The sequence below is a fragment of the Trifolium pratense genome, linkage group LG7, assembly GCF_020283565.1.
Source record: "Trifolium pratense cultivar HEN17-A07 linkage group LG7, ARS_RC_1.1, whole genome shotgun sequence".
In the NCBI taxonomy this organism is placed as follows: Eukaryota; Viridiplantae; Streptophyta; class Magnoliopsida; order Fabales; family Fabaceae; genus Trifolium; species Trifolium pratense.
Window position 1 is genome coordinate 35,966,396 of NC_060065.1, and position 24,114 is coordinate 35,990,509.

At 34.5% G+C, this 24,114-nt stretch overlaps 5 protein-coding genes across 5 annotated transcripts; 3 read left to right on the plus strand and 2 right to left on the minus strand.

The window, feature by feature from the left end:
- The first annotated feature begins 2,531 nt into the window (after positions 1-2,531).
- LOC123897901 (xyloglucan 6-xylosyltransferase 2-like) lies at positions 2,532-3,923 on the plus strand. The gene has a single exon (XM_045948717.1). The coding sequence runs from the start codon at positions 2,532-2,534 to the stop codon at positions 3,921-3,923; it is 1,392 nt and encodes a 463-aa protein (XP_045804673.1).
- A 1,583-nt stretch (positions 3,924-5,506) lies between these two features.
- Positions 5,507-6,404, minus strand: LOC123897903 (translocator protein homolog). Its single transcript, XM_045948720.1, has one exon. It carries the CDS (start codon positions 6,254-6,256, stop codon positions 5,636-5,638), a length of 621 nt encoding a protein of 206 aa, XP_045804676.1. The 5' UTR covers positions 6,257-6,404; the 3' UTR covers positions 5,507-5,635.
- A 3,046-nt stretch (positions 6,405-9,450) lies between these two features.
- LOC123897907 (dol-P-Man:Man(5)GlcNAc(2)-PP-Dol alpha-1,3-mannosyltransferase-like) lies at positions 9,451-14,408 on the plus strand. The gene is made up of 12 exons (XM_045948724.1): positions 9,451-9,686; positions 9,787-9,959; positions 10,059-10,127; positions 10,768-10,925; positions 11,000-11,066; positions 11,172-11,225; positions 11,477-11,565; positions 12,162-12,278; positions 12,356-12,492; positions 12,580-12,658; positions 13,328-13,384; positions 13,480-14,408. The coding sequence occupies exons 1-12, from the start codon at positions 9,500-9,502 to the stop codon at positions 13,646-13,648; spliced, it is 1,356 nt and encodes a 451-aa protein (XP_045804680.1). The 5' UTR covers positions 9,451-9,499; the 3' UTR covers positions 13,649-14,408.
- Positions 14,409-15,248: 840 nt separating this feature from the next.
- Positions 15,249-16,632, minus strand: LOC123896355 (long-chain-alcohol oxidase FAO4A-like). Its single transcript, XM_045946753.1, has 2 exons — positions 16,165-16,632; positions 15,249-16,070 (listed from the first exon to the last, which is right to left on the minus strand). Exons 1-2 carry the CDS (start codon positions 16,630-16,632, stop codon positions 15,249-15,251), a joined length of 1,290 nt encoding a protein of 429 aa, XP_045802709.1.
- A 992-nt stretch (positions 16,633-17,624) lies between these two features.
- On the plus strand, positions 17,625-18,941 carry LOC123896356. The gene is made up of 4 exons (XM_045946754.1): positions 17,625-17,756; positions 17,856-18,036; positions 18,175-18,514; positions 18,605-18,941. Exons 1-4 carry the CDS (start codon positions 17,625-17,627, stop codon positions 18,939-18,941), a joined length of 990 nt encoding a protein of 329 aa, XP_045802710.1.
- The last annotated feature ends 5,173 nt before the right edge of the window (positions 18,942-24,114 follow it).

Here is a 24,114-nt window from a genome sequence, read left to right on the forward strand (position 1 = left end):
GTGCATATAAGGCACATGTTAAGGTATCTTAATATAGAAATTTAACATTTAATGATACAAAAATTTAATACTTAAAAAGTTAAAATTTAATGCTTCAACATTTAATACTTTCTAATTTTGTTTCCTTAACATGTGCCCTTGGTGCACATGTTAACATTCTCCAATAATATATTGCTAGCCTTCTTGAATTAAAAGTGCGAGATGTTCAAAGTTCAATGTTGTCATAATTATATGAGATTTCATTTTCTTTCCTATTTGAATTTGAGGAGATGATGACACAAGTTTACTTCTATCCAGGTTTGTAGTGCTTGTAATGTGCGAGACTCTTGTGATAGAGCTTACATGATTCTACAGGAATCTGAAGCTGATGTTCGAACTGTGGATATAGTGCGGATACTTTTGTCTTACGCAATAGATCCACTTGTTCTTTCTGGAGGAGAGAAACCACCTGGCCGAGACGTTATCGAATCATCTGCGAGAAAACTTCTATCTCAGCTGATTGAGTTGAGCGAGTTGTCCCCTCCTCCTGCTCCTGTTCCTGCTCATTCAAAGTCCACTGCACATGATTCTGGTGCAAAAGGCAAACATGATTCTGGTGCAAAAGGCAAACCTTTAAATTTTAGAGCACTTATGTTATCTAAAACTCTTGAGATGAAGAAAGGTGACTGGGTGTGTTCAAAGTGAGTTATGTTAGCTCATGCAGAAATATTGAAAAAAAAAATCCCGATTTTTTCGGGAAAAAGTTTCGGATATTTTCCGATATTTTTCCGGAAAAGTTCCAATATTTTATTCGAAAAAAAAGTTTCAAATATTTTCTGTTTTTTCACTCTTTTTTGTAGCAGCAATATTTTTTTCAGGTGAACATTTCGAAACTATTTTCCCCAAAAAATTAGGAACTTTTTCCATAAAAAAATCTAAAACTTTTTTCCGGAAAATATCCAAAACTTTTTCCCGTAAAAAGAACGGAAACTTTTTTTCCAGAAAAACTCCGGAATTGTTTTTATCTGAAATCGAAACTTTTTTCCCCAAAAATCGGAAACTTTTATTCCGAAGAAAAAATAGAAAATTTTTCCCGAGAAAATATCGAAAACTTTTTTCCGGAAAAATCAAAAACTTTTTTTCCAAAAAACTTGTGGTGCATTGGTGAGAGACCTATCATGGTCTCCCACCCTAGAATCCCCCTATTAAACATCCTTCAAAAAATATGGAATTAGATCCTCTTCTCTCTATTGTATTAGGTCAACTTTTTTTTAGTCTTTATTCAATCGGTCGAGAATGTATAAAACATAAATTAATTAAAAGAAACAGTTTTGAATAAGAGGAAAAAAGATAAATAGTTGAGATGATGGTACGACGGATAACAGTATAGAGTGAACTTGAGAGGATCCAGATCCAAAAAAGATAGAGTGTGCCTGCAAATATACTTTGATGTTTAAGTCAGCAAAAACATGACTCGAGAAAAAAGAGGTAAATATAGAAGTGTAAAGCTAAGGTTAAATATTTCGAATGTTAGTCCACTAGTTTAATTTAATTGACAAAAAAATGCTAAAATTATTAAGTCAAATATCACAATCGGAATTCGAACTCCAACTATTTCATTTGTGTATGTGAGTTTATGATGACTTTGTTTTTTTTGAACAAGTTCATGATGACTTTATTATTTTCGTCGATATACAAAAATTTTAAAAAAAAAAGATTTTTAGAATAGAGGGGTTAAAAATCTTTTTTTTTTTTGTGTTAACCCTCTACATCTTTATAAGCAGGTCCCACAAAAATATATTATAATAAGGAGAGAGAGTACCTATTTGAGAAGCAGTACCTATTGGTACTCAATGAGTTTTGCTCCAATGATAGTATAAATCTTTTTTTTTTTTATTTGTGCGTTAACCCTCTTGTTTCCGGGGGAATGAGACATCAATAACTCAGATTTCGACCGCATGGTAAATAAAGTCTCGATTTTTTTCAAACGATTCATCCTTATAAAAGAGTTCACTAACAATTTGAGCTCAATGTCTTGGATTTTTTGTTGCTGTTGTTGTCAATTAACCCAGTAGGCAGTAGCTAGAAATTCCACCAAGGTGGAAAAGTGGGATGACCGATATTTGAACTTCGATCTCTTGTAATAAAATACAATGTTCCTACCAACTGAACTAAGCTCACGAGAATGTCTCGGATATTTATAAATCTAAATTTAGACAAAATAGAAAATTAAAAATTATAGGAAAAATATAATGAAATGAGAAATTTTTTCCTTATTTGTATATATACCAAGAGAATATGCTTTTGGTGTCTTTCGCCAGCCAACCCTTGTTGTCTCATGTCTGTCTGGTTTGTTAATTGTTATTTGTTATCTCTTCTCTTCATCAACAACTCAACCGCGTTTCTGCATTCATTTATTCACCGACAACAAAACATAAACGCTAATTATATCCTAAAACCCACCGTTCTGTTTCTTCATTCATTTTTTCATTCATTCATTCCCCTTTTTGAGCTTTTAAACAACAAAAAAGCAACATTGGCGACAATAAAAAATGTTAGAAAAATGTTTGGGATCTCAAAGAGCTAGAAAATTTCAGAGATTTCTCAACCATTGTAAGGTTACAATCCTCTGTCTCTTCCTCACCATTATTGTCCTACGTGGCACCATCGGCGCCGGTAAATTCGGTACGCCGGAGCAAGATTTCGTCGACATTCGCAACCGTTTCACCTCTCGTAAGCTACCCGAATCATCTCACCGCATTCTCGGCGAGATTCATTCAACAACAACATCAACATCTTCTTCTCGTTCAGATAGTTCCACTTCTTCAACAAACAATTACAATGCTTTCGATATCAACACAATATTGGTCGATGAAGAAGAAGAAGACAAAAAACGCAGCTTGAATGAGCCTTATCGTTTAGGACCAAAAATTTCGAATTGGGATGAACAGAGATCAAAATGGCTTCTTGAAAACCCCAATTTCCCAAATTTTATTCGACCCGAAAATCCTCGTGTGCTTTTGGTAACTGGGTCATCGCCAAAACCGTGTGAGAATCCGGTTGGTGATCATTACTTGTTGAAGTCGATTAAGAACAAGATTGATTATTGTCGTTTACATGGTATTGAGGTTTTTTACAATATGGCTCTTTTTGATGCTGAAATGGCTGGTTTTTGGGCAAAGCTTCCATTGATTCGTAAGCTTCTTTTGTCACACCCAGAAGTGGAGTTTCTATGGTGGATGGATAGTGATGCTATGTTTACTGATATGGCCTTTGAGGTTCCTTGGGAGAGGTATAAAGATTCTAATTTGGTTATGCATGGTTGGAATGAGATGGTTTATGATCAGAAGAATTGGATTGGGTTGAATACCGGTAGTTTTTTGTTGAGGAATTGTCAATGGTCATTGGATATTCTTGATGCTTGGGCACCAATGGGACCAAAAGGGAAAGTTAGGGATGAAGCGGGGAAAGTCCTTACACGCGAACTCAAAGATAGGCCGGTTTTTGAAGCGGATGATCAATCTGCTATGGTTTATTTGTTGGCTAAGGAGAAGGAAAAATGGGGTGATAAGGTTTATCTTGAGAATGGTTATTACTTGCATGGTTATTGGGGGATTTTGGTCGATAGATATGAGGAAATGATTGAGAATTATCATCCTGGTTTTGGTGATCATAGGTGGCCATTGGTGACTCATTTTGTGGGGTGTAAGCCTTGTGGGAAGTTTGGGGATTATCCTGTTGAGAGATGCTTGAAGCAGATGGACAGAGCTTTCAATTTCGGTGATAATCAGATATTACAGATTTATGGATTCGCACATAAATCATTGGTTAGTAGGAGAGTTAGGAGAATAAGGAATGAGACTAATAATCCTCTTGAGGTTAAAGATGAACTTGGTTTGCTCCATCCAACTTTTAAAGCTGTTGAGGTATCATCTTCTAGGTGAGATGTGTTGATTGATTGCAATGTGTTACATATTTAGTTGCAGAAATAGAATTTTGTCTCCTTGTCATTTTTTTGTGCGGTAGAAAGTATACATTGTAAGAAACAGGAAAGTAGGAGATGCACTTTTTTGGTTTGACATTCTTCTGTAACTTCTGAACATATAACGGTTCATTGTGTTGTAAATTTGTAGCTGTTGTATTGGTTTCTGATTGCAGACTTGCGGTTATGAAGTTAAAATTGTACTCCAAGCATTTTGGAATTCTCAATGGTTTTTATTAGATAAATAATTTGTTGATAACATTTTTCTTCTTGACATTAGGTTCATTTCTTAGTTTGTTATAGGATACTTGGGAGTTATTCATCCTCTATATAATCTTTTATTTGCAATCCTTTGTAATCTTCTGTTCAATCAATTGATCAATGATGAGTTTATTCATAAAGTTTATTCGTCATTCAAGTAATAAGATAACAAAATGTGGCAGCCAAATTCTATGGAATGTTGTATAAGGTGTGGTGAGGATTATAACAATTAGTTGTTGTGTTTGTGCAATGATTATTGCTTACATGCTTGTGTCCATGTTACATATCAGCAAGCCCATGTTGTTATCTAGCAGACTTGCATATAGTTCACTGTTTCAGGCATTGGATTTCAATCTCTCAAGATTATGCACTGGACAGAGAGGCATAATAAACAATTGTATCATTGTTAAAAAATTTGTGTCTGCATTGTTGTTGTTATCTGTTAAGTTGATGACAGATGGTCTTAATTGCTATGCAATGTACTTAATTATCAGCTGCTCTTTCTTTTTTCTTTAAATCCAGCACTATTAATGATAACTAATCTGCGTCGATTAATGATAACTAATCTCCGTCGAAAAATCTATAGGATTTGATTTTGTTTTACCCTTGAGCTAAGTGACCAATAAGCCGCCTTCTTTGCCAAATTGAGATTAGTTGTTGTGTAGTTACTTTTCTGAAATAAAAGTATGTTGCTCTTTTAGATCCTTAGTTTTTAGTTTGGTTCTCTTTCAAGTGGTTGTGTATGCATAGTTAAACTTGAAGGTGCTGCTTATTGTTGAACATGCTGAATATTCAGGTAGCTTGTTAACTAAGAGCTTAGCTGTGTGGTATCTCAATCTATAGACTATAGTTACTTGGGTGATTGTAAATTAAAAATGCCTAGCTGTGTGATATCTCAATCTATAGTTACATAGATGATTAAGTTGTAACTGTGATTGACAGCATATATAAGCCATACATGGTGCTTGAGAGAGCATGAGAAGAATTGTAATTGAGTACTATTTAATTGATTACACCAAAAAGTGAAATTGTAATTGAGTATTTCATTTGATTACATCCTTACATTTTGTTGTTATTATCCCAATTTTAACTTGAACTTATAGTCTTCATCAAGACTGTATCGATTTCATAACACTGATATGTCTATTTTGGTTCCCTTAAAATCCCAGTATATAATCCCAGTAACAAAAGAAATGATAAAAGCACAAAAATGCAATATTCTATTTACAATATTCAAATTTAACACATACACTACACTATATAATCATATTTGGATGTAAAAAGTACAAAGCATTTAAAAAAGTGGGAATCTACATATTATTTACACCTGGTGTCTCCAACACATCAGTCAAACTGGCTATTTATGTTTCCTTCTGCTACAATACAAGCAACATGTATGTATTTAAAGATTTTTCAGATAAAAACTAGCTTCAGATTAACAATGGAAAGAAAAGCAATACAAGCCAAACAAGGCTTAATCAAAGTACTAGCAATAGGATTAACCTGCTCAAACAAACGCATACACCCAAACATACTCCCAAAAATTCCAAAACAAATCAACAAACCAAAACTCGTTGCTCCAACTCCAAAAACAAAAGGATCCCACAGAACAGTAAAGATAAGCTGAAGCAAGTAAAGCAAAAAAGCAGTTGGATTTCTATGAAAGCCACCATCAGCCCACACCATCCAAGCTGAAAGACCCATCAAGAAGCTTGAAGCAGGTAACATAAGGTGTAAAGCCCAGGAAGGTGGAAACCAAAATGGCTTTTTTGAACTGGTTATGACTAGGTTGATGTGGTTTGAAGAGGTGAATGAAGTAGATATGTAAATGGATAAAAGGGTTATTGAGAGAGGGAATGAAACTGCTATTATGAGTGATCTAAGACCACGTTTTGCCATTGCGGTTCTTTTGTCTCTTTTGCTGTTAATTGTTGATCCATTTTTGTTGTTTGTGGTTGTTGTTGTTGTTTGTCCTTGATCAGGTGTTATGATTCGTTGTTTGAGGTCTGTGGTGAAAGATGGTGCTGCTGCCATTGGAGAAGAGAATAAAGAGTTGGAAGAAAAATGAATGTGAGAGAGAAGAGTGATGGTGTGTGTAGAAATAGTGAGTAGTGGTGGAAAAGTGAGTGACAAGTGGAGGAGAATGGAAGGGGTTTGAATGAGAAACGTTACGCGTGTGCAATTGGTAGTGATAAAAGATAGGAATGAATGAGGATTTAGTTTGTTTGTTTATGACTTTGTGTTGTGTCTTATTGATGATGTTGACCATGATGATTTTGTGGAAGCTGGTAGTTGCAACACGTGGATATTTCCTTTTTTGTTCTTCCAACACCATCAACATCAACACACCAGTTGAGCTTAATTTTAGTTGTTTTTGCCGACATAGCACTAGGGTGAGCAAAATATCTGGTCACGTGGATAAAACCACATCCAAATTCAAAATCATATCCAATTAACCGGTTATTTACAAACAAATATAAACTAGTCTATCACAAAATGGTTGGTCATCCATTTTTATAAATCCAGTTTTTATTTGGGATGTCCAAATCTATAACCATATCCATCGGATCACAGAAAATGTAGAGATCTAGATAAATACTCCATCTTTCATCACCACCATTTTCTATTAATAAATCTATATATAAAAAAACAAATAAACAAAAAAAAAAGGAAACAAAGTAAGAAACAGAACGAGGGAGAAAGAGAGAAAAGCTCTCTCCGCCGCCGCAAATCCGGCCAACCACCACCATCTCCAGCCAATCCGACCAACCACCACACCATCCTCTCTCTCTCTCCCCCGCTCTCTCCCTCTCTCTCTCTCTCTCTCCCGCTCTCTCTCTCTCTTTGACGACAGCGGCACCGATAGCTCTGAGCTTGATTTCATAATCTGAGGAGAGGCGGTAGAGGATTAGATCCGATGAGGGACGGTGGTAGGCATGGTGACGGCGATGGAAGCACACATATGACGAAGAAGAAGGCACAACAACCTCCAAGTTACACACAGTGACACAGTACAAGATATAGAAATTTATTCTATATAAAATTTGGATTCTTTACAATTTTTTTTTAAGCAACTTTTACAAAAAATTTGGTTTACGGTGAACTTTTACAAAATTTATTCCTTGGTTTTATTTATTTTTTATTAAATTTTGATTTTTTTTTAAAAAATAGATTTTTTTAAAAAATTGTGTAAACCAGTTTTTAAAAAGAAATAACCGATTTTTTTTTATCTAGATTTAAAAATAATAGTTTAAAAATTGGATTTAAAAAATGACCGCTTTTAAATTTGGTTTGGTTAAAATAACTGGTTATGTATCCGTAACCAAATTTATAACCAGTTTTATAACCGATTTATAATAAAATATGATTATGGTTATGAATCCAAATCCAATTAAATGGTTTTGGTTTGGATATGGTTTGGATTGTCAAATTATCTGACCATGCACACCCCTACATAGCACCGATAATAAGAAACAGAGCTGAGCAAAACAGAACAAAATTCTTTATTTAGACTTCTTGCGATGAAGTGTGGAGAGGAAGACAAATTCTACAATAAAATAAATAAATTAACTGATGAAACAGATAAATGTGTCAGAGAGGGAAAAACGATAACTAAAACACTCCAACACATAGATCTTTAATTTTCAATTGTGAAAACAGATTAACAAACATATATACCTTGTATTGCAAGTGTGAGTCTTGTTCCTTCTCTTACCATGCAATTGATTCAATTGATTGGCACAAAATTGTTAAAGTAATTTTAGTTGTTTTTGCCGACATAGCAACGATAATAAGAAACAGAGCTGAGCAAAACAGAACAAAATTCTTGATTTGGACTTCTTGCGATGAAGTGTGGAGAGGAAGACAAATTCTAAAAAAAAAATAAAATTAACATGAAACAGATAAATGTGCCGGAGAGGGAAAAAAGACAACTAAATTGATTCCAGTTGTAGAAAACACTCCAACAGATGGATCTTTAATTTTCAATTGTGAAAACAGATTAATAAACATATACCTTGTATTGCAAGTGTGAGTCTTGTTCCTTCTCTTACCATACAATTGATTCAATTGATTGGCACAAAATTGTTAAAGTAAATAGTATGAGATTGATAATGATGATGGAGTAGGTATCATTGAAACGTAGATGGAGAAACCCAAAAAATGTGCGGCAACAGTAAAGATGAATCTCTCATATAGATTGCAATTAGGAAAAGAGATACATGCTGAGACTTAGGGTGTGTTTGGTAAGTCCAATAAGCTAGCTTATAGCTTATTGGACTAGCTTATAAGCTTGTTCGGAAAAAAATAAGTGTTTGGTAAAAAGTTTTTCTCACGAGCTTATAACTTTTTTTGAGATGCTATTTCAAGTAGCGTTTGAGCTTATAGCTTATAGTTTTTTATAGTTTTTTTCCATTTTTAACCTTTAATTTAATTTTATTATTTTTTATAAAATAAAAAACTACCCACTAAAACAAAAACTACCCACTACATATAAATATCCTTTTATGTCTTTTTATATTTATCAATCATTTAAAAAGCTAATTTTACCAAACACTTTGATTTCAATCAGCTAGCTTTTCAGCTATCAGCTATAAGCTAGCTTTTCAGCTATCAGCTAGCTTATCAGCTATCAGCTAGCTTATAGCTTAATTTTACCAAACAAAGCCTTATTGATTGCAATTAGGAAAAGAGAGACATGCAGAGAGGGTAATCAATGTGCAGCAGCAAATGAATCTCTCATATTGATTACAATTAGGAAAAGAGAGACATGCATAGATGGTAATCAATGTGCGGCAGCGGTAAAGATGAATCTCTCATATTGATTACAATTAGAAAAAGAGATACATGCAGAGACCAATTAATTGCAATTAGAAAAAGAGAGACATGCATAGACGGTAACAAATAGATATATTTGATCAGAAAAACCGTTAGAGTGGAACTGACCGGACTTGGATCAATTTGAATTGAAATAGATAGAAGTTGAGTCAACACAATTAGACAACCACCAAACAACACAATTTAAGTAATAATTATAACGTCCGCTACTAAGTTGCAGAAGGATAAAATTGGAAACGTGGCGCGAGAAGCACATGGGGCGCCAAAAGCAATTCTCAATATATAATTAGTCTAGATGGCCCATCCGATTGAGCCCAAAAACATGTTTTTTGACGTAAAAAAAAACAACTAAAGTGACAGGAGTTCAAAGTTTTGGAGTTCCAATTTCAGTTGAGACCAAACATCGTTGATGCTGCGAACAATCATCATAACAATAACAAAATGGAAATCGGAGGCAGAAGATTGAAAAACGTAGAAACAATGGCCGTGGAATCCGTTACACAATCAGCACCTCCGCCTAGATCAAAACAAAACAACACTTTCATGGAAAACCCCAAAATACCCATAGCAGTTTCTCTTCTCATTGCCGATTCAATCCTCATCTTCCTCATCATCGCATTTGTCCCCTGTAAGTTGTTTCCTTCATGGTAACTACTTCTCAATTCAACATTCCATTAATCAATTCATCATTTCTGATACTATTATACGAATATCTTGATCAATTTCAGATACAAAAATAGATTGGGATGCTTACATGTCACAGGTTGAAGGGTTTCTAGGAGGTGAGAGAGATTACCGTAATCTAAAGGGTGATACTGGTCCTCTTGTTTACCCTGCTGGTTTTCTCTATATTTACTCTGCATTTCTGTATCTTACTGGAGGACAAGTTTACCCTGCTCAGGTCATTTTCATTCTTTCTTTTTATCTCATTCATTATATTTGCACTATTCTAATGTTTTTTTTAGTAGTTTTGTAATGTCTTTATCTTTTTTCATTGCAGATTTTGTTTGGAGTTTTGTATATCATTAATCTTGCAATCGTTCTATACATCTATGTCAAAACTGATGTGGTAAGCACAAATTCCGTCTATAGCAAGTTAGGCTATGTTTGGATAAACAACTTAATTTGCAGCTTACAGCATAAATGCTTATGCATAAGCTATATGTATAAAAAAACATTAAATTAAGTTAAATTGTTTCTGTATAAGATATAATCCGTTTTCATAGGCTATCTTGGAGAGCTTATGAAAATAACCTGAACACAGCTTATAAAGTCATAAACTGTTTTAATAAGTTCTCCCAAACAGTCTCTCACAAGTACTTATGCCAGTAGATAAGCTCAAATAAGTTAATCTAAGCTGGCCTTTTGTTCCTATCATCTCTCTCCTATTTTGAAAGTAACTGAGTGACTAACTTCATGGGTTGAGAATAGTTTCGACTTTTGAGACTAGTATATTTGTAGTTCATGGATTCATTAGAGGAGAAAATGAAGGTTTACTGAAAGTTAATCCTAATTTGGCCTTAGTAGTTTGCTGACATGTAGCGATGATTTGTGGAACTCATTTTATTCGACACATGTTTTGTGCTTCATGTTGGTTTTTATGCAGTACATATTTGTGCCATTTCATCCAATCTGCAAAAATCCAATTTGGATACCGAAAGGTTCTTTGTTACTGGTGTTAATTTCGTTGTTCTTGAAATTCATAACAGCTTCCGTGGTGGGCTCTTTGCTTACTTTCTCTGTCAAAACGAGTGCATTCTATCTTTGTCCTCCGTCTCTTTAATGATTGTGTGGCCATGACACTTCTTCATGCTGCATTGCTCTTCCTCATGCACCGAAGGTGGAATCTAGGTTTGATTGTGTTTAGGTAAAGGCTATCTTCCTAACTTATCTTTCTATAAGGTTAAATTGTTTACATGACTGTGAATAACTTTTTGTCAGCGTGGCTGTTTCGGTTAAGATGAATGTTCTTCTTTATGCTCCGCCTTTACTGCTGCTCATGCTAAAGGTACCAACAATATTTACTGTTGAGTATGTATCATTTGTTAATGTTATTATCCATTGGCAACCACAGCAGTGCTCATGTAGCCTCCTCTTCTTTTTACACATGCAGGCTATGGATATCAGTGGTGTGTTATTGGCTTTAGCTGGTGCAGCATTGGTTCAGGTTCAGTGATGTTCTGATTCCTTAATATATTTGTTTGGCATTTTAATTTCCTCACGCAAAATGCTCTACAGAGTCAACAAATCTTTAGTTTTCCTGATGGTTGGTATATATATTTTTCTCAAATTCTCTTGTCTGTATTTTTCAGGTGAGTTTCTCTTCTCAGGCTTAATGATTGATTGGTTCTAAAGGGCGAGATGTGTCCAATTTTGGTGACTTTAGTTAACTCCAATCCTGATCAACAACCGCTACAGATATTATTGGGGCTTCCTTTCCTGGTTTCACATCCAGTTGCATACATATCAGGAGCCTTCAATCTTGGCCGCGTCTTCATCCATTTCTGGTACTTATTTTGTATTGTGATATATGCTTGATAACCATGTTCTCTGCAAACAAATTTAGTCATATGATAAATCCTCGCTGAGGTTGGTGGGTCCTCCATGGCCTTGCATAGGGGCCGATTTCTCTTGATCTAAACTCATTGTTTTTTTTTTTTTTTTTTTTTTTTTTTAAAAAAAAAATAGTCATAAATTTTACCTGAAAACTGTTTTTATGTGGTCAAGTAATGTTGAACAGACAAGGCAAATAACTCAAATAAAAGTATCTAAAGTTCTTATGTGCAAGGATCATTTGCAACCTGTTAGAACTAAGAAACATAATTAGAGAGGTTCCTCTAGATGCAATACATTAGCTAAAAAGGTGCTGAATATTTTATGCTTTCTATGGTGGGTAAAATGAGATGATTTACAGTTCTCAGGTTAAGACTGTTGGCAAGTTGTCTAAATTATATTTAAATTTTACCCTCTAAACTTCATGTCTTAGATTCAGAACAACAGCTGATTTTCTCTGTTTTTCACCATGTCACATCAGTGTATCTTACCTTTATTTTGTTTGGTCCAGTTGAATTTTCTGATATATTATTGTTTGTTATGTTATCAGGTCTGTTAACTTCAAATTCATCCCTGAACCAGTATTTGTATCCAAGGGATTTGCAATCTTTTTGTTGGCTGCTCACCTTATAGCACTTGCTTCATTTGCACATTATAGATGGTGCAAGTAGGTATAAAATTTATATTTCATTATTTTCTATTCAGAAATGGGGTTCTAATTTTTACTTATTTAGTTGCCTACAGACATGAAGGAGGGCTTCTAAAGTTTCTGCATTCAAGATATGTCTTTATGAGAATGAAGTTTGCACTTTTCTTCTCCTCCTCTTTTCAGAAGTTTGGCAAGAGCACTTCAACATCCATCAAGATCCTCACTAAAGAACGTAAGCAATCAGTTTTGTGTTTAATTTAAAAGGATAAGGGTACTTCCATTTTTCGTGATAAGTGATCTTATATTGCCTCTCACTCAGATATCGTGACTACTATGTTTGTTGGAAACTTCATTGGCATTGTATGCGCTCGGTCATTGCATTATCAATTCTATTCATGGTAAGTGTGCTGGGAATAACCTTTGTTTTGCTAATGATACTACTTGCTTTAGGTGCAAACGTTGTTTGGTTTGATTGTACTTGTCAAAATAAGTTAAACAATGAAGCAAAAGAAGGTTCGTGTGACAGAATATGCTGGGATATATTATATACAGTGTAATAACTTAAAGGAACACTCTTCACCAAAAAAAGAAAAAAACTTAAAGGAACGCTCTAAAGTGTGGCCTTAATACCTAAGGCCAAATTGTTCTGTTTCTTCTGATATGAAGATATTCTTCACAGTTAATATTTCATGTTATTGTCATCTACTTGATGATTGCGTATATTTAGCTTTAGCTATAACTTTTATACATTTATTAAACTTTTGTGAATAAAATTAGTCTTTTGGTGTAATTTTATGGCCAACCTTTATCCTTTTTCACAGTTCCATTAATACCAGCATTTCAGTTTGTGCTGTCCTTCTCGCAGATGTATCATGAGTTAGCCAGCTTTTTATGTTGATGACCAATATTAATTCTCATATATCATATTTCCCCATAAATTCTTCTTTATACTTCTTGAACTATTTATTGTATTAAGCGAATAATAACATAGCTTTCTCATGTTCGTGGTTTTGTATTCTAACAAATGCAATGGTGCTAACTGTTGTGAAAATTGGCTTACGTTACAGGTACTTCTATACCTTACCATACTTGTTGTGGAGAACACGCTACCCAACATTGGTCCGGTAGGTTAACTCACATCCTCGCTTTTCTTTGATATTTTATGATTTTAATGTCGGTTGAATTCATAAATGATTCTTTTCTCTATACGATCAAGTAGATTAATTTTGTTCGTGGGAGTGGAGCTGTGCTGGAATATCTATCCTTCAAACAACATTTCATCAGCTTTACTTCTCTGTCTTCACTTAATTATTCTCTTGGGTTTGTGGTCTGCTCCACCAGAGTATCCTTATGCAGAAAAAGAACCATCATCCCACAAAGACAAATAGAAAGCTCAAAGGTTCCTCTCGCTCTATTGTTTGGAGGAATTGAATGACCTGTGCAAGTGATTTCCCTTTTGATGTAAATGTTTGTTTCTGGAATCTATGAAGGAGGGATTATGACGGCAATGTCCATAGTTGCTACAGACTTTAACAAATCTGGATATGGTGCGGTGATCCAAACACCTTCATCGCATCCAGGTTTATTCTCGATTCTATTGCCGTGGAATTCTGGAACAGATATAAAAGATTGAATGCACAAGTTTTCGAGGACAGCTCATGTGTTTGCTCTGGCAAGGGATCAAGCATCGGGAACTGTGGTGGATTCACCTAACCGTATAAGTTATCAAATGAAAGATGTAGACAAAGATAACTTAAGCAAAGGAATTGAGAAGGTGCTTAGAATAATGGCAGCAGCCGGAGCCGAAGAAATTGGGACGCATAATAATAAGGGAAGGAGCTTAAAGGTAAAGGAAGTGAGCTATCATGAATTTGAGAAATTTGTTAATGAAGAAAGTTCAATGTCATTTACTGACCTTTCGACACCAGTATGCTCCGCACATCAGATGGGAAGCTGTCGTATGGGTAATAACCCAAAGGAATCGGTTGTGAATCAAATGGGAGAAACATGGGAAGTTGAGGGTCTTTATCTTGCAGATTCAAGTGTTTTTCCCACAGCTTTGGGTGTGAATCCGATGGTCACAATTCAGGCTATTGCGTATTGCACGGCGCAACATGTTCTTGAAGTTCTCAAAAGGAAAAGATGAAGAGGAGAGCACTCAAGTTGTAATGATTTTAAGGGAGATGTTACACAATTAAGAGTATCAGCTAACTGAATAAGTCTAGTTCACATATCATTGGAAATATTTCTATTATTGTTATGGTTGTTAGATAATCAGTGTTTGGAAATTCATCGAAGAGAGCTCAAACGTACATAATGGATTGGCTCAAACGTATGTATATTTGAGCTCAATCTAGAGGATTTCTCAACATTCACCACTTGATTGGCCAGAATACCACTCCCAGACCAGTTTGTATACCAGAAGGAGTTATTACTATTACCCAGAAAAAATTGATATCCTTCTTTGAGTTCCGATAAAGCTTTCATAATAGCATTCCAAGTGACTGTACCTGGTTTTTTGGTTATGTTAAGCAGGACATCTTCTTTAAGATACTTGTGTTTGATAATTCGCACCATGCATACAGAGCATCTGTTGTGTGTCTATTATACACTTATACTATAGTGTTATACTATCTCTTATTTGACATGATTACATAGAGAAAAAATAAAGACCACCAACATATCACAAAATTAACAATGAAAGAAACATGTCATAGTTGAAGAATCAACAATGACAGCATACAACTAGCACGTACATGTCCGCGTTTAGAAATCCTCTAGATTGAGCTCAAATATACATACGTTTGAGCCAATCTATTATGTACGTTAGAGCTCTCTCCGATGAATTTCCAAACCCTGATTATCTAACAACCATAACAATAATAGAAGTATTTCCAATGATATGTGAACTAGACTTATTCAGTTAGCTGATACTCTTAATTGTGTAACATCTCCCTTAAAATCATTACAACTTGAGTGCTCTCCTCTTCATCTTTTCCTTTTGAGAACTTCAAGAACATGTTGCGTCGTGCAATATGCAATAGCCTGAATTGTGACCATCGGATTCACACCCAAAGCTGTGGGAAAAACACTTGAATCTGCAAGATAAAGACCCTTAACTTCCCATGTTTCTCCCATTTGGTTCACAACCGATTCCTTTGGGTTATTACCCATACGACAGCTTCCCATCTGATGTGCGGAGCATACTGGTGTCGAAAGGTCAGTAAATGACATTGAGCTTTCTTCATTAACAAATTTCTCAAATTCATGATAGCTCACTTCCTTAACCTTTAAGCTCCTTCCCTTATTATTATGCGTCCCATTTTCTTCGGCTCCGGCTGCTGCCATTGTTCTAAGCACCTTCTCAATTCCTTTGCTTAAGTTATCTTTGTCTACATCTTTCATTTGATAACTTATACGGTTAGGTGAATCCACCACAGTTCCCGATGCTTGATCCCTTGCCAGAGCAAACACATGAGCTGTCCTCGAAAACTTGTGCATTCGATCTTTTATATCTGTTCCAGAATTCCACGGCATTAGAATCGAGAATAAGCCTGGATGCGATGAAGGTGTTTGAATCACCGCACCATATCCAGATTTGTTAAAGTCTGTAGCAACTGTGGACATTGCTGTCATAATCCCTCCTTCATAGCTTTTCTTATGCTCCTCTGGCCACAACTCAGGTGCAATAGGGAAGTAGCCCGAAGCCATTGTGACGGGATAAAGATGCAAGTTTCTCCCTATGTTTTTATTTTTCAAACCACTTCTTTCGAGTAACGGCGGAGTACTTAGTGCCCCACAGGCTACCAACTAAGTGAAGGCCCTTATTAGACAAACCTTTCCACAAGAAGTTGCGGGTCATTTTATCAATAAAGTCACAAGTGGTTTGGGGTAGCCACATTACTTGCATGTAGTAATTAGGAATAGAGTTTAATACAGATTTAACCAAAGTCATTCGACCAGCCTTATTAAGCAACTTGTGCTGCCAGCTAGCAAGGCTCTTACTAATTTTCTCTTCCACAAAAGAAAAATCTCTTCTTTGAAGCCTATCATATAACATAGGAAAGCCTAGATATTTTTCAATAGAATGAGTGCGGCTAATACCTGTACTAGCAACAATGGAGGATATTTTTCCTCTCCGAGTAGAAGAAAACCTTGGATTTGTAGCGTTAACCTTCAATCCAAAATATTTAGCAAATTGCTTAAGCATAGAATCAATATTCAAAGCTTGGGACTTAGTTTCTTTAGCAAAGAGAAGAACATCATCAGTAAAGAAAAGACGCGAGAGAGGATGACCATTCCTAGAGAGTCTCACAAGTTTCCAAAGCCCGTCATCAATATTCTTTATAATGTGTTGTGACAAGAATTCCATACACAACACAAAGAGATAAGGGGATAAAGGGTATCTTTACTGTATGCCTCGAGTGGGAGAAAAATTAGGTGGGCGACGCCCATTCCACGTAATAGTTAAGAAGAACTAGTGACACAAAACATAATTAGCTTGATAGACACCGGGGGAAAGCCATTTTTAATTAAACATGACTAAAGGAAATCCCAGCTAACATTAGCTTTCTCGAGGTCAATTTTGAAAACCATGTCCCCTTTCTTCCTCTTGGATTTCCGCATAGAGTGAATAACTTCCTAGACGATAATGGCATTATCAGTGGTTCCTCTCCTAGAGAGGAAAATACTTTGGTTTTGAACAGGGTGAGTTAGAGTCTCTATATGAAGCCTATGAGCATTTCAAATTATTAATGAGGAAATGTCCGAATCACTCTCTGGAAAGCATGGAACAAATGCAGATATTTATCAAAGGTCTGAGAATGCAATCCAGAATGCTTATAGATGCCTCAACTAGAGGTACAATTAGAAATAAAAATGAGGATGAAGTCAGACAACTGGTGGAGAACATGTGCATGAATGAGTATCGTTCCAAAAGCGACAAGAAGAGAGGTGTGATCGCAATTGACACAAACACAGCTCTACTAGCCCAGATCGAGATATTAAACAAAAATTTACCTGCAAAGTCTTTAGCAGAGGCGAATGCTAGTAAGGTTCAAGAAGTCATATGTGATTTTTGCCACGGGCCACACGCTAATGGAATGTGTTCACCCAAAGCTGAAGAAGTTAATTATGTCGGAGGATATCAGAAAAATAACCCTTATTCAAACAGATATAACCCAGGTTGGAAAGATCACCCTGATCTGCAGTGGGGTAATAAAGGAAATTTTTCTCAAGGGAACTCTCAAAACCCACCATCTAGAAAATTATCTCCCTTGGAAGAAACAATTAATAAGTTCATGCAGATGACTTAGAGTAACTTCGAAGCCATGAGAGCCAGTCAAGAAACATCCAACAGAAATCATGAAGCTTCCATCCGAAATATCAAAACAGGTGGTTGCTCAGTCTAGTGGGGGTTTTGCTGGAAACACGTTGGATAATCCAAGGAATGAGAGTTGTAATGCCATTGGGTTGAGAAGTAGAGTTGTGCCATCGGTAGTAAGTAAATAGAGTGAGAAAAGAAAAGAGTCTGAAGTAGAGAAAAAGAGTGAAACTGAGGGAGAAGTAGAAAATGAGTGGTTGATTGTAAATGAGGGAGAAGTAGAAAAAGAGGGTGGAGTCGAAAAGAATGAAAGACTAGCAGAAGAAAAAGGTGAAAATGGGAATAAGGGAAACACTGAGGGAGAAGTCGAAAAGATAGAAAAATTAATTGATGCAGAATCGATGCTCAGAAAAAACCAAAGCCCAACTTCTCAAGGAACATGGGAAAGAGCAGGTAATTCCTTCTTATGCGAAGCTTCCATATCCTCACCTTAAGAAAAAAAAAAGAAAAAGAAAGAAAAAGAAGAATGGCAATTCAAAAGGTTTGTAGAGTTGTTCGAAAACTTGCAAATTAATGTTCCCTTCAGTGAAGCTTTGGAGCAGATGCCGATATATGCCAAGTTTATGAAAGATCTCTTGTCCGGTAAGAGAAAGCTTAGGGATGACGAGAATGTTGCCTTGTCAGAGGAGTGTAGTGCAATTTTGCAAAGGATGCTGCCCCCGAAGTTGAAAGACCCTGGGAGTTTCACTATTCCGTGTTCAAATGGTAAGGTAAAAGTTAAAAGAGCTCTTTGTGATTTAGGAGCTAGTATTAATTCGATGCATCTATCCATGGTAAGGAAGCTTGATTGTGGAGAACCTAAGCTAACAAAAATGACTCTAACATTGGTTGATCGCTCCATCACGTATCCCTACGGAGTTCTTGAAGACGTGTTAGTAAAAGTTAATGATTTATTTTTTCCAGACGATTTTGTTATACTTGATATGAATGAAGACTCATAAGTCCCCTGATTATTGGGAAGACCATTCTTGGCTACCGGTAGAGCGTTGATAGATGTGGAGTTAGGTGAGCTAATGTTGAGTTTTCAAAATGAACAAGTGACTTTTAATGTATTTGAGTCTATGAGTCATCAGAATGAAAACCCTCAATGTTGTCGGGTTGGTGTAGTTGAAGAGTTAGAGGAGGAAATTGCTCAAGATGAGCCACCAATTAGATCAATCGAGAAAGTTAATGTTCTTGTTGAAGAAAACAAAAAGAAGGGAGGAAGCATGAAACAGGTAAAAGCTCCTACGGAAACTCCAAAAACACCTCTAAAAAAGAAAAGAAAAAAAATGGAGGAACAAATGGGAGAGGTTTAGGAAGCTGACACTTGAAAATTTGGTCTTTGTTTCTAAAAAGGATGATATATGCACCATGAAGGAAGATACCATGGTTGGAATAACTATCAAGTATCCACCCTAACTTGTGTGGGTATATAGTCAAACTCGGGACGTTAAACACACGCTTGATGGGAGGCAACCCATCCGGTATGTTTTATTTCAGTTTTTATTTTTAGTCAAAAAAAAAAAAGAAAAAAGAAAAAGAAAGAGTCGGTCATGTTGTCTGCTGACAATCCCGTATGTTTCATCCTTATGTTACTTGTTTATTATCAAGTTTAATATTTTTATGTCTTTTCAGTATTGTCAGTGTGTTAGTACCTGGATTTGCATGATGAAAATATCTTAGACTTGCACATAAAAGAATAATTGACGTGTGACTGCTCATGAAAGTATGATGGTTAAAGAGACAACGAGACGAGTAGGAAAGATGGAGTTTTGCACGGTGTACTGGTTCAACTTTCAGATACCTCAGCTGGTGAGCTTATTGAGCCAAATAAATTTCACGTTATACTATTTCTTTCACATCTTATGAGTGTATCCATGCTTTGTATATTTTCTAGAACTTGCGACTATTCTCTATTGTTGATTGGTTTTGCATTTACACACATAGAGGCACATTTGTTTGGTACTTTGGGTCTTTTCAAGCTACCTGTCATTATATATCCATCCATTGCTAAACCACTTTGAGCCTAAAAATATTCTCTTTTCTTTCAGTGGCATACCAAATTATAAGCCTCTTAGACCTGAAATTTTTTATCTGTTTACCCTCCTTGGAGTTAGGTATAAGCTTTAAATTTACTTGTCATCACATCATTTTAAGTTTGTGGTTGCTTATGGAATTAACATCTTAAGTTTGGGGTAGGAGTACTAGCGAGAACTTAAAAAAAAAAAAATAACGGAGACTCACAAAAATAATTGAGTTTCTTCGGTTAAAAAAAAAAAGAAAAAAAGAAAGAAGAATATAAAGAAACAAAGAGCCATTAAGCATGAAAAATAGTGGCATCTTTAAAAAAAATTGAAGGATAAATTCTCTACCTACCTAACTGTCATTGAAATTGAACCGCGATAATGGTATTATTCAGTAAGGAATAGTAGTAGATACCTAACTCCAAATTAGCCTACTTTACCCAAATTTATCCCACCATTTACCTAAGCCAAGTTACAACCTTGAAGACCTCAAAAAATGTGTGTGATGTATTTACTTTGATCGACGTTTAGAATTTTTTCAAGCTTATGGTAAAATAACGTTTGCATGTTGATGGAGTGAATTACCTATCAAATTTGAGTGAATTAATGAGTGAGAGAAAAAGTTGAACTCGGAACATCGTGTGGAATAATCATTGAACTGAATCTGATTGAAGTCTTAAAAGTCAAAGTATTGATTGAGCAGGATCACTGATGTTAAGACCGGTAGCTCCATCACCGGATGAAGAGAACATTTTGTGATATTTTTATCATTCAAATTAATTTGTTAATTCATTGACAATTTTGTTTCGACATGCATATTACTTGAGGACAAGCAACAATTCAAGTTTGAGGTTATGATGACATTCGGTCATTTGAGTATTTTTAATTATTATTTTATAGTATTTTAGTTAATTTTTAGGAGTATTGTAATTGCATGGTGAAAGAGAAGAATTTATGAAAAAGTTCACATATAAAAGAGTTTGAACAATAAAGACTAAAAGAAAAAAGACTTGGAAAAAATTCCAAGATTTTGAGGTAATTCAAGTTATAGCTCCTGTTTTTACCGCGCCACGACACAAGTTTTAAAGGGACACGATTTGTGCATCTATCCAGAGCGTGACACCAGCCTTACATGCGCATTATGTCAGCAATTGTAAAAAAAGAGAAAGAACATGATGTCAGCAACAACAACAAGGACGCGATTTGTTGAAATAGTAGTGGCACGATCTGCCTTCTATGCTAGTGCTACAACGTATAGCCTTTTGATCATAAAAAGGAAATATCACTTTGCAGAGAGAGAAAGTCACGATCCAGCAAAAGGAGAAATACAAATTGAGGGTTTTGCCGTCATGTTTTACATCGTTTATTCATGTATAATTTTTCTAACTCTTTTGTTATGTCAATTATTATTATGAGTAACTAATCTCAGCAGATTAGGAATTATAGATAATTCTTTTTGAATCTATCTGAGCCATGTAACTACGTATTTTAGTTTATTCAATGAAAACTTATAATTATTCAGTTAATCTTGTGTTTATTGCTTTTCGTTAATTGATCATTTTCAAATTGATTTTAAGTTATAAATCACTATTGACCCTAGGGTTTATACCAGAACTACATTAATTGTTTGTCAATCGTAATTGCTTTAGGAATAAAGAATTAGTTCATATGATTAAGAATTTAACGTTCATTCATGCTTTTGATAATATTAGTTTCACCTAAGGAATTAGGGTGTTATATTAGATAAACGGGATCGATGAGCCAATTAATTGGACTCGATCTATTTTGTTAAATTATCGTAATTATAAGAATTTTATTGTTGAGGGCTAGAACCTATAGTACCATGTAGGGACAAAGAGATGATTCAAAATAATTTTTAATCGTCTTTCTCTCATAAAAGTTCACGTTTCAACTTTCTTGCAATTTTAATTATTGTCATTGTTACTACAAATCAATGGAAATCCCCCTTTGCAATTTATTTATTAATCCTAAAATCATTGAATTGTTTTGTTGAAATAAGTACAATCTCTATGGATACGAGTCTTGTAAATTTTATTACTTAAGGACGAATTTAGTACACTTGCTAAAATTGTCATCAACCGGTCCCTAACCAAAATAGGCCCTTCGTTGTCGGAGAATCGTATTAGGACTTTAAACTTTCGTTTGACTCGGCATCCAAGAAGAAGTTTTTCAACAACAACTTGAAAAAGAGAGAATTGGTTTTATTAACTTGATAAAGTTTTGACCGGTTTTGTTAATTTTTTTTTTGTCAAATTATTCTTGGTTTTTTTTTTTTGTCAAATAAGAGAAGATTGGATAAACACTACTACAAAAATGAGTTTTAATAACGCTTATTTAAAAAATGCTATTAAAACACAAACGGTATCCTTTATAATAACACTTTTATGAAACTTGTTATTAAAGCCTTCAAACAGTGAACACTATAATAGCTTTTTGTAAAAAACCGTTATTATAGCCCAATACGCAAAGCATTATGACAACGCTTTTTAAAAAAATGTTATTAAAGCAATCGAACTCATGCAACCGTTTCCCAGAGAAATTCAAACAACTCGGAGCAATCATTTCCCATAAAAAAACGTATTTTGGTATTCATTGGCAGCTATTAGTATATAATGAAATTGAAAGAAGATGATATGAATGATTAATTTGGCCATAGAAGGCACTATATTAAGAAAATACTATAGACTTTATTGTGGAAGGAATAAGGGATACTTATTGCTTGTTAATAGCCATTTACGGTTAATGAAATCATGGAGCATCCATTTGCTATCTGCCGCGCTAATCTTAGTAAGACTGATTCAATTATTTTTGCCTTAGTTAAATTGACCAACTAAATCAATAATTAATATATTATTAGAGAAATTCAAACAACTCCTGCGATCAATTTCCTTCTCACATCGTTGTGAACCCTAATATCCAAGAACCCAGAAATCGCTGTGAACCCTAACCCAGAAATCCTGTTTTCTCCATCTAAAACTGGTATACATGATAGAAATCAATCTGAAATTGAAGTTAGACAATGAAAGATTGAATAGCAAGTGAAGTGAATCAAAATTAAAAGTTTATTTGCACTAGTTTAAATTAGATGTGTAGCTTAAGCTCATTTTATAAATGAATTCAATTGTGATAACTTGATTCTTAAATAGATATGTATAATTGGTTCTGATCCGTCTACATTCCAAAAAATAGAATGAAATCTTTGCTCTACTATAGAAGACCTTAATTATCAAATTAAATGATTCTTTTTTCAGGATTTGACACCTTTGATACAATATTAGTATACTTCTACTATAGAAGACTTTTACCAGATTCAGACCGCAATGCTGGATCTTAATTAGGCATCATGATCTCTCTAATATTTATTTTATTTTTCTTAGTTGACTTGCTCTGTTGTATTGAATGACTGGAATGGTAATTGTCTAATTCAATAGCCTATTACTTCAAATGTCATCTGACTTTTTTGCTACTATTTGTGTTATGGACATGATTATTATGAAATGGAAGCCTTGTATGAACTCTCTCCTATTGGTATGTTTTAACTCTTAACATTTTGGTTCTCTTATAGTCTGAATTAATGTGCATGTAAACAAGTCAGTCATAACCCTTAAATTTGATAGAAAAGAAATCAATCTGAAAAATTGGGGAGAAATTGATTCATAAATTGGAATTGAAGAACAACAAAGTCATCTAGCTAATTATAACATGTCATACAACTAGTAGGTACATGTCCGCGTTTAGAAATCCTCTAGATTGATCTCAAATATACATACATTTGAGCCAATCCATCATGTACGTTTGATCTCTCTCAGATGAATTTCCAAACACTGATTATCTAACAACCATAACAATAACAAAAATATTTTCAATGATATGTGAATTAGACTTATTCAGTTAGCCAATACTCTTAATTGTGTAACATCTCCCTTAAAATCATTATGTAACGACCCAATATTTTATACACATATTTTTAGTGATTTTCTTGTTTTATTATGAGACCACTTATTTTATTATAAAGAATTTATCCCTTATTCCTTCCACAATAAAGTCTATAGTATTTTCTTAATATAGTGCCTTCTATGGCCAAATTAATCATTCATATCATCTTCTTTCAATTTCATTATATACTAATAGCTGCCAATGAATACCAAAATACGTTTTTTTCTTATAAGCCACCCATACTACATTTTGACTCACTTTATATTGTCTATAACTAGGTATTCAACCCGTGCGTTGCACGGGTTTGATTAGAATATTTTTTTAAAAAAATTATGTTTTATAATAAGTTGTATTAAAAATAATATTTTTTTTAGATGTGTTGTTGAATTATTCTTTAATTATAAAAGTGACTTTTAAAATATTTTTAATCTTTTTTTCTCGTCAAGTGAATCTATAATATAGATAGGTAGATAAAAATTACTTTTAAGATAGACAATGTGTTATTTAG

Coding starts and splice junctions, on each gene's coding strand:
- LOC123897901 (XM_045948717.1), top strand. CDS start 2,532: ATGTTAGAAAAATGTTTGGGATCTCAAAGAGCTAGAAAATTTCAGAGA.
- LOC123896356 (XM_045946754.1), top strand. CDS start 17,625: ATGAAGCTTCCATCCGAAATATCAAAACAGGTGGTTGCTCAGTCTAGT. Junction 17,757..17,855: donor GAAGTAGAGTTGTGCCATCG/GTAGTAAGTAAA, acceptor ATTGTAAATGAG/GGAGAAGTAGAAAAAGAGGG. Junction 18,037..18,174: donor AGGAACATGGGAAAGAGCAG/GTAATTCCTTCT, acceptor CCTTCAGTGAAG/CTTTGGAGCAGATGCCGATA.
- LOC123897907 (XM_045948724.1), top strand. CDS start 9,500: ATGGAAATCGGAGGCAGAAGATTGAAAAACGTAGAAACAATGGCCGTG. Junction 10,926..10,999: donor CTAGGTTTGATTGTGTTTAG/GTAAAGGCTATC, acceptor ACTTTTTGTCAG/CGTGGCTGTTTCGGTTAAGA. Junction 11,067..11,171: donor TACTGCTGCTCATGCTAAAG/GTACCAACAATA, acceptor TTACACATGCAG/GCTATGGATATCAGTGGTGT.
- LOC123897903 (XM_045948720.1), bottom strand. CDS start 6,256: ATGGCAGCAGCACCATCTTTCACCACAGACCTCAAACAACGAATCATA.
- LOC123896355 (XM_045946753.1), bottom strand. CDS start 16,632: ATGGAATTCTTGTCACAACACATTATAAAGAATATTGATGACGGGCTT. Junction 16,071..16,164: donor TTCCTAATTACTACATGCAA/GTAATGTGGCTA, acceptor GCCTTCACTTAG/TTGGTAGCCTGTGGGGCACT.